The 10,022-nt window shown below is 38.3% G+C and overlaps 1 protein-coding gene across 6 annotated transcripts in view; it reads right to left on the bottom strand.

Moving 5' to 3' along the window:
* Positions 1-268: 268 nt before the first annotated feature.
* The window catches only part of LOC111869465 (SUN domain-containing protein 2), a 12,404-nt gene continuing 2,650 nt past the window's right edge, over positions 269-10,022 (bottom strand). For all 6 annotated transcript variants that reach the window (XM_033753444.1, XM_023861025.2, XM_023861026.2 and 3 more), the window contains 6 exons: positions 7,670-7,751; positions 6,763-6,882; positions 5,608-5,696; positions 1,501-1,665; positions 632-721; positions 269-537 (listed from right to left, as the gene is read on the bottom strand). In XM_033753444.1, the coding sequence (XP_033609335.1) occupies positions 385-537; positions 632-721; positions 1,501-1,665; positions 5,608-5,696; positions 6,763-6,882; positions 7,670-7,751 (699 nt within the window). In that variant the 3' untranslated portion in view covers positions 269-384. The remainder of the gene's footprint in view (positions 538-631; positions 722-1,500; positions 1,666-5,607; positions 5,697-6,762; positions 6,883-7,669; positions 7,752-10,022) is intronic.

The raw sequence follows: 10,022 nt of genomic DNA, 5'->3' as shown, positions 1-10,022 counted from the left end.
GATTCTTCAGTCGCATGAGGCGAATGTCACGGTCAGTGACGTTTCTCGGGGGAGGCCAAGTTCATCTGGGGCCCAACTGCGTTGACTGGAGGTGAAACATTCACAACACTGGCCAACCAAAGGAAAACAAAGACATCGTATTTGTTCTCAGAATAAGAAGCGCAGAAGCACGCTCTACTACTGTAAAAAGTGTGACATTGCACTATGTTTACATTGTTAATTATCTGCATTATCAGAAATATAGGGGAACACAATTGTACATTATAAATTATAAAAACAAATATTTCTTATTTCAGAAAGTTTAAATATACAATAATAAATTATAGAAACTAATACTAAAGAATAAATTCAAAGATAATACCAAGTAAAACACATAACACACTGTTATTCACTTTCAATTTGAGATTGTGTTTGTGTTTGTCCAAAATACGTCATACTGCCATGCACTCTGAAGCGATAAAGGCATGTGTACGTTGGGTTCCCATAATTTGAGTGAATCTGGAGCTCAATTAAATGGAATGGGGTTTCCGGTGGTTCCTGATTTGGAAAGAAATGGTACAGATTAGAAAACAGAAATCAACAACAAAAATTGTCTTATTAATTCAATGTATTGTATTGCTCAGTGTGTTACCTGAATTGTAAAAGTCTGCAGAGGGCTGCCATTGATATCATAGGAGAAACTTCCAAGGTAGTGTCCTTCAACATCAAGGCTATTTAATCCCTGTGAATAAATTATGTTTATTAGTTCAGTCATTATTACTGAATATAAAACAGCAACAAATAAAAAATCAACAAATTCTTATGAAGACGATCTAATGTGGGCCTTGTCTCCGCCTAACTTAACTACAAAGCTCAATATTCCCTGAGTATGACTATGATTTGTTTTATAGGGTAATGCTATTTTATGTTTAGCCTCTAACATTAAGGGAGGAACACAGATTGAGTGTTTGAGAACGGCACTGAGGAGAATATTTGGGCCACAGAGAGAGGAGGTGACAGGAGGTTGGACAAAACTGCATAATGAGGAGCTTCATAACTTGTACTATTCACCAAATATAATTAGAATGACCAAGTCAAGGAGGATGAGACATTGAGGGCAGGTAACAAGCACTGGGGAGAGGAGGAATGCATATAGGGTTCTGGTGGGAAAGCAAGAAGGAAAGAGACCATTAGGAAGACCTACACATAAATGGGAAGATAACATTAAAATGGATACTAGAGAGACAGCATAGGCTGATATGGGCTGGATTCATCTGGCACTGAACAGGAACCAGTGGAGGGCTCTTGTGAACACAACAATTAACCTGCAGTTTCCATAAAATGCTGGGAAACTCTTCAGGGCTCAATGTCTGATATTAATTTTATATGAAGTAGCTAAAGTTCTACAATTGCACATATAATGAATTAAGGACCTTATATTTAANGAGGTTGTATCATTTACCTTATATTTGTTTGCAAAAGTTCTCTTATGTAAATATAAAAACTGTACAAAGAACTTACCCACACAGAGAAATCCTTTGGTGCACTGTTTATTTCTTCTTTGGACAACAGGGCACTTGAAGCATGCTCAATTGACACTGCTTCAACGTTGACCTCACCAATTAGCTGAATAACTACAGAAGCTGTGCCTTTGAATGCCCAGCACTCGCCAGGCACAACACAACCCTGTAATATACAGACAGAAACATTACCCAGCATATTCAATAAACCACCAAAGAACAAAAATGGAGAAATGAATTATTGGAGACATTTTGTGGTAAACATTTGTGAATCTCCACAATGTTTTTTTTTGTAACTCTTCTGTTCTTGTTCCCGAAGACATGACATTGATTATTACTACTACTACTATTCCACTTCATCATAATTATCATCTTGTCTTTTGGCCTTCTCTTCCTGTACAAATACTCTATTGCCTGTCAAACAACTTGGGGTGTTCCATTTGTCCCCTTCTTCCCACAGTCTTTCTTGAATTCCTTCAAAACTTCTCTGTTTAGATAAGTGTTATTTTCTGTTTCCATCTTGTTCTGTATTCATGTGACATCTTCATATTCACTATCACAGATATCTTTTGGAGAGAGGAAGAACCTCAAAACTGTGTAAAAAAGTGCACTGGTAACTCTCTGACATGCCTAACAATACCAGTTGGAGTTGATTTGAGTTGCTTTCAGGAGACAGTGAAATCTCAGTCCTCCTGAAATGGGTACCTCTTGTATACCTCTAACAAAGTTCTTATCTTCATATTTCTTAATTTCCTATCTCTTCTGAGGTATTAACAAAACTAGCACAGTTTGGTCTGGATATCTTGCGCACTGATTAGTCTTTGAAAGGGTGCAGTTTTGTTAACTTACAGAAAATAGAAGTAACAGTGGTCATGAAAAAACATTTTGGTGTGATAATAACCAAGGGCCAGGACAACACAATTCCATGATTAGGCTATGACTGCTTCCTTCCAAATCCTTTCCAATTCATCTGCCATCCTACTATTTGTCATTACATAGCCTAGCTAATCACAGTTATAAAATAACCCACAGAAATAAAGAATGAAGCACTGTAACTTAACATGTGCAACTGCTAACCCGAGGAGATCATGGATCTCAGAGGTTATTGGCTGCTGCCTGCAGGAGGTGTCCCGCTGTGCAACAGTGGCACAGCGCAAGGGACACATCGTCAAGAAGAACTAGACTAGGAACAACATTGCAAGAGGAGCCCTGAGATGGCGAACAGTCGGGAAAAGACCTCAGGTTGATCCGAAGGGCAGCAAGCAATTAAAGAACCCAGGCACAAGATGGCAGCTGCGTCTAAAGATCAAGAGGGGAACAGATGAGTTCGTCAGGAAAGCTTTCAGACTGCAGTTCGGGAAGTGAGCAGCCAGATCATCTGTCAGGTTACAAAGAATGATGAACTGGATCTTGTAGAGGGGTCGGCCCCTTCCAAAGAGAAAAAAAAGCAGTGTTAGAGTAAGAGTAGCCAGATATGTGGGAGCACTGGCCACTCTTGGAGTTATGGCCCCCACTGGCTAGACAGAGACAGAGAAAGATAGAAAGGAAGAGACATTTTGGATGATTGTGATACACTTGGATCTCCTGGCACATTAGCAGAAAACTGCTCGAGATGATATGGTCTTAAGGAGGGAGTGGATATAGCAGTTGGAGAATGGACAACAGGAATGGAAAAAAACACCAAGCCATAGAAACAGAAGACATTGCAAGCAGAGCCCTTGGAAGAGAAGGAATGAGGATGCACCGTTAGGCTATTCAAGACGAACAGCCTTAAGGAGGGAGCAGTGTGGCGTATTTGCTCTATGCAGGAACTGTTAGGTCACAGAGGCCTGGGGGCATGCATGCAACAGGAGACTTGTGGGTTGTATCGGCGTGTTGCTAGGTGAGAACTCTGTGAACATCTGGATAGAGCAACAGGAAGTGCGAGTGATGTCACATATCCCCACTCATCTCGTCACTACATGACAATCGGTAAACACCCCTTCACAATAGGCTGCAACATCACACAACACTGGTAGCTATGGCATAACTGGTTCCTATGGAGTCTACTGCTGGACAATAGCTCAGTAAACACATCCAACAATATAGGCTGTTTTCTGTGTGGTCACCGCGGAAGCTACATAACGAGAGTATTCATCAGTGTTGAGGCAGTGAGTAGAGTACAGTGTGTGGCGGCGGGGTCGAATACCTTCAACGTGACCCTGCGAGTCGTAGGAGACGACAAAAAGAAAGTCTCAAATTTGAGACAGGGACTCAGACCCAAGAAAGACTGCGCTGGCAAGGACCAGCAGCATATATAAAAGAGACCCCGTCATCTCATCAGAGAGGGCACCCACAAAAAAAAAAGGCCATAACTGTCACACAGTAATAAATATCTGGTCATGAGCCCCAGGAGGGTTCTCAAACGAAGACTTACAGACTGACTGGCCATCAGTCACAATGTGACTTTGACTTTGTTGAGGCAGTTACGAGCAGTTAAGAGTAGTTGAGAGTGGCGGAAGCAAGCGAAGTGGAACCAGGACTACAGAAGATTGCCTGTGAGGATGTCAAGTGTGATTTAGAAGACTTTATGTGTGAGACAGTGACTGCAACCACAGATTATGGGGTGTGTATGTAAATTAGCGATAGCACTGTAATTTGATTCTAATTAAGAGAGTGTGTGTGTTACCAAGCTGTTAATAAATCCAGTCATTCAAACTAGAACCTGTCATTTCATCACGCATGCCCTCCTACACGTGACAATATGCTTAATAATAGTAATGAAACCATATTTCTACAGAGTGACTTTTGATACTTGACTAATTCTCCCACTCAATAACAATTATAGGGCGAAATAATGGCTCTTTCAAGTTGACTGACAGTTCTTCCCAAATTCTTCTCTTCATATACCATAAAGAAAGAAAAATGTAACATGACTCAAGAACTGGTGATAATTTATACAGTGCTTCACCATCATCACTGCAATAAGTTGGAAATAATCTTGTGCACTGATAATGAGTCTTCAAATTATTAATAAAAAAACTGGATATCCCTTTTTGTGCAATTGTGAAATGCTAGAAATAGTTTTAAGAATATCTTATAAATCCAGAAAATTGTGTCTGTGTGCGCTTTTCCTAATTCTGATTTAATACAGCAAGGTAACCTAGAAATAACGTTATACAATGTTGTAATATCCTATTGCACTGTCTACATTTTATTCACATATTCACTGCCATCTCACATGCAACTCACACTGAAAGTTTCTATATCTTCAGAACTCTCAAATGCTTCAAGTTGCATGTCTGTATTTAACACACCTAATGCACATGTTTCAGGCTATTTGGCCATCATCTGGAACACTAGACATGGAGACATCAGATTTTAAGTGATATTGGCCAAAAGAAGTTACACAAATTACCCATGGAATTCTCTGAGCTTTCTTGATTAAAATTTCAAACTGAACTTTCATTCGTTACAAGTTACTTTTTGATAATATCAGATAGCTTGAGATGAACCTCTCAGATTAATAAGTATTCCATGGGAATGGAAAATAGGATTGTGAAATTAGAACCTCTGTTTGACTGATATTCAAGCACCTACCTAGATATATAGTTAGTTAGTTAGTTAGTTATTGGAGAGGGTGGGTTTCCCCATGCACTTAGACCAGTATTGGTCCATTGTGCTTCCCTCTATGATATTCTACCAGTTTCTATACCCTACCGATAATGGTGCGTACCATCAGTCCCGCCGAGCAAGTAATGCTTCCCCCATCTATCAGAGGCCTTAGAAACCATTGTTGGGTGGGAAAAGTCCTGGAATTTGGCTCAGTGATCTCCTTTGGAGATATGAGGTTCTTTTACATGCCGTAAAGTTACGACACGGGACACACAGCTTAAAGTCCCTCCCGGAGGACTTGTTGCCTGAATTTTTCCACCCTTAAAAATTCGACGACCTCCGCCGGATATTTGAACCCGCGTACCACGAGTCATGAGGTGGGAACATTACCTCTAGACTAAGGAGGCCGCTTACCTATATATATAAGACTGACAGAGAGTTAAATTGTGATCTACCATTTGAAAGAGGTGTCTGACTCATCCGTGTAGCTATTACAATTACATGATTTACACACCTGTATGATTTTCTGTACTGAACGTCCCTCAGTTCCCAACTGCATTGAATCATAGTCCTTGGTATCACGTGTACTTACTATATAAGCACCTGCAAGCCATGAAATGAAAATAAACTTTGATAAGCATCAGATATATATATTTTCTTATAGTGAATCATTAGATTTGTTTTCTGAAAAGAGAGGTACAAATGGAAGTAGGTATATGATTCTCTAAAAACTCTCAGAGCTGATAAGTTATTTTCCGGACAGACTGTATGAAAATCGTGTTAACTGGAGGTCACCTGAACGTCTTCCTTTTTTCCTACATCTCTCCCATCATAATGACATACTTCTGAAATGTGTATAGGAGCTACATCATTCAGCATGAAGGCCCGGATGAAATACTTACTTAACCAACTAGCCAGTTAATTCTCTAATTAATTAACCAACTCCCTGGTGCAGTGTCTTCTCTGAGAAGTAAACAGATATTCAGCAATTACTGTCAGCAGGACAATTATGAACTACGGCATTTCAGTTCATACTTAATTTATTTCTGCTTGATGTCCCTTGTCTGTCTTAGTACAATATTTAGTCTCTTTCCATAAAAATTTTGATTGTACTTTTGTCTTTCAGTATCGGTACTTTCCTGTGAACGACTTCAATTTTGAACACAATTTGGTTATCACTGATTTCATCTGTGGCTTATCATTTTTGTCACTGAAAACCTTCTGAAGAAGTGACTGACTGACTAGAATTACTTCCATTAACTTAATATCCTACACAGGAAAGCAAGTGGAAATTATGTTGATCATAGGCAGAGATCTCTGTAAATTTACTGTTACCCATACAATTCACAAGTTCTCTGAAAGTCTCACTGTCTGCTGGAATGACCATAATTATTGAAGGATACTATCTTCTGGAACGTAAAGCCTTATAATCCAGCAGAAGTCCATCAGCATATTGGTGGAATGTACTGCCTCCATCTTCAAGACCAAAGACAATCAAAGCAAGAAACAATCACGAAGCAGGCAGCAAGCTCTGCTTCCACTAAACTAGGTGATATTTCATCCCAGAACCTCAAATCCAGCCACAATTACTGTTTGTGTGTTGAAACTGTAATATAGGTCACAAATTTAATATTTATTTACACTTAAGCACTTGAACAAAATGACTTACCTAAACTTTCTGAGGCAAAGTCCATTCGGCCTGTCATCATACTATCATACATTTGAAGTGCTTCTTTCACAATTTGTTCAGAATTATCATTCACCTTGCTGAGTTCATCACATATAGTGTCTGGAAATGATACATCATAAATTTACTTTTACTAAACTACACTGCACAAATGTCAACGTAAACAAGATTTAGTGACCTGTTACTGATGTAATGAAGTTAAAACAGTCATTTCAGGCTCCTGTCTTCCATTTGAAATACAAAATATTTGTCCTCCAGACAAATGTAAGGAGCTGGTATAGCACAGGAGATACAGCGACTTCCGAGTTCCAGTAGGGTCAAGAATTTTCTCTTCTCTACGTCATCCAGACCAGCTCTGGGGCCCACCCAGACCATGCAATGGGTACCAGGGGCTGCTTCCCTGGTGATAAAGCTGCTGAGGCATGAAACTGACCACTCACCTCCATTAAGTGCTGATGTCATGAAAATGTGGATCTATACATCCATGCCCCTGAACATCTTCATGGCCTAGTTCTTAGTTAGTTACACACAGAGACAACTTTTACTTTTTATTTAACTCCACACAAACTTCAAATAAGCATTTTAAGGCAGTGTGGAGATTATGTCTGCATTAATCATTTGTATGTGTGCTCTTAGGTAATAATTTCTGTAAATTCATGAAATACATGAAAAAAAATATTTCTGTGAGGTCTGACCTTCTCACGAATGTGAGTATGACAACTGCAGTTTGCCTGGATGTTAATGCCATGTAGTCCAGTAGAAGTTTACTGAGGTTCCTCCAAAATGTTAGCAGACTTTTCAGACTATGTTGTGTCGCATCCCAGAACATTGCAATCTTCATCAGAAGCAATTATTTTGTTAGTTACATTAATATTTCATTATGTTTTACCTGTACAGAGATCCATTTCCCTTCTTTGTAGCCGATCCACGAGATCCCTCTCATATTGTTCTCTTAAGCTATTCGTTCTGTCCTGAAAACATAAACGTACCAAAATAAGTACTGAAAGTTGCATCACATATGTTTTCTATTAAATGAAATGCTCGTCTTTTTAACACTACTTTCTGTTAGTATACTGAATGATGTACAGTGGAACCTCGCTTAACGAGCAAAACAAATTGTAAAAAATGACTCGCATAATGAGTGACGAGAGGGGAAGTCCCGGACTGTGCGCTTGCTACATCAGTCTGTGTTTAGCACTCGTTCCGCTAGCATCTTAGTGTCGCTTGTAATCACACATTTTTCCAAACTTGTGTTCAGACATATTATTTGTGATTTTTTTTTGTNTACCAAAATAAGTACTGAAAGTTGCATCACATATGTTTTCTATTAAATGAAATGCTCGTCTTTTTAACACTACTTTCTGTTAGTATACTGAATGAAGTATTTAATAAATTATCTAGGTATATACAATGCCAGTGTGGACCTTCACTGGAACTGTATTTAGATATTCAAAAGAAAAATACTACATGGAAAAGTTCAACAAATGATATTCATGGAATAGCTCTTTGGCCTTTCACAGATCCTCGCTCATTATTAATATGCAGTATTGCACAATCATAATACTCCCTTTATTAGTTACCACTGGCAGTGAATATTCGTGGTAAGACATGTTTCCACCCTCTCTGTGCTGTCAAAACATCTAAGTACACGTATGCTATTTGTCCGTGATATGTGACAATTAAAACCTAGCAATTTTCTGGTGCTATAACTTTAGCAGATTTAAAACTTGTCTGTACTTTTTAAATTAGCATCTGAGAAAACTGCTGCAGAGTTCAAAAATATATCAATTCCACGTGAAGATGGAGAAAACTGCCTAGTTTCATCACTTGTGAGACTTCCTTCAAACCCTCAACTTGTAACACACTCTTCCTTCAAATCCACTTTTATGTTTGTTTAGTCTTGTGACATTTCTCAAGATATTTTGCAGAAACCCACAGATGGAACATATGCACAATGTGAATTATACCAGGGTAACTGTCAGCGATGCTATCATCACTAGCAACTCATCACCTGTTTCTTGTTTTAGGTGGTGAATAATTTTGCTGCATAATGCCAGAATTACATCAAAATTACTTTCAATGAGAATTCATACCAATTATTCTCATTGCTCTGTTACTGCCCAGAGATTAATGAAATGTCTACCGCTGCAGATTTATTACTAAGTTCTTGATTTCTTAGCTTGTATGTAGTTTTTGAGTGACACAAACTGCATTCATTTTGAAGAAAGTCGTCTTCTGGGTTTTGGCGCCGTGTATTCTTCGTTTTGGCTGATGTTTCGGAGGAACGTCGGCCAAAACGAAGAATACACAGCGCCAAAACCCAGAAGACGACTTTCTTCATAGTCATCGCCCTGAAAACCTCAAAACTTACATTCATTTTGTTTGAGAGACAGGTTCCTAAATTTGACCTTATGTATTTCAGAGTTAAAAATAAATGAGAAAATAATATAATTTTGTTTTTTCCTGTAGCTGTATATCTGGGCAACCACATTTCACAGAATTCAGAATGGATATGTGAAGTTAATATACATACTCATGTTCACTGAAAAATATTCTGAATGTTTTAGCATCAGAAACTTTTGTGTTCACAGATTTTTATCAAGCTGGAAAATATAAAAACCAGAAACATGGTATGTGAGCCCAATAATCTGATACACACTGTTTACTCATTTTCCTGTGATGATATACCATTTTATTGTCACCTATGATTGCAAAAAAATTTTTAATGATTTGTAATATAATGCCACGTGTAGGGGTGATTATTAGACAAAGGGTGGATCAGCTATTGGGTTTATTGGTCACTTCAACATACAGCTTGCAACGACAATTAATTACAGCTCTATCCCTAATCTCCACATGCTAAATCTTGTCAGCCTTCATTAGTCATATCTTGGCAATGAGTCTGTAACAGACTCACTGTAACTACAGCTAACTGTAACTAACTAACGATATTTTAAGTGCTCTCAATGACAGATTAATTGTGGGAGGGATTTTCTGTGATCTAGCAAAAGCTTTCGATTGTGTTAATCATGATATCTTACTATCGAAATTAAATTTCTATGGAATAACTGGCAAAGCTAATGAATGGATCAAATCATACCTCAAAAACAGGTATCAAAGAGTTGAAATAAATAATAAAAACTCCAGTCATAATGCATTTTCAAACTGGGGAATTATAAAGCACGGTGTTCCACAAGGATCAATTTTAGGTCCCTTACTTTTTCTTCTCTACATAAATGATC

This window comes from Cryptotermes secundus, unplaced genomic scaffold (assembly GCF_002891405.2).
Source record: "Cryptotermes secundus unplaced genomic scaffold, Csec_1.0 scaffold1771, whole genome shotgun sequence".
Classification (NCBI taxonomy): domain Eukaryota; kingdom Metazoa; phylum Arthropoda; class Insecta; order Blattodea; family Kalotermitidae; genus Cryptotermes; species Cryptotermes secundus.
Note: the sequence above shows the minus strand (reverse complement) of the source record. Positions and strands in the feature narration are given on the sequence as shown.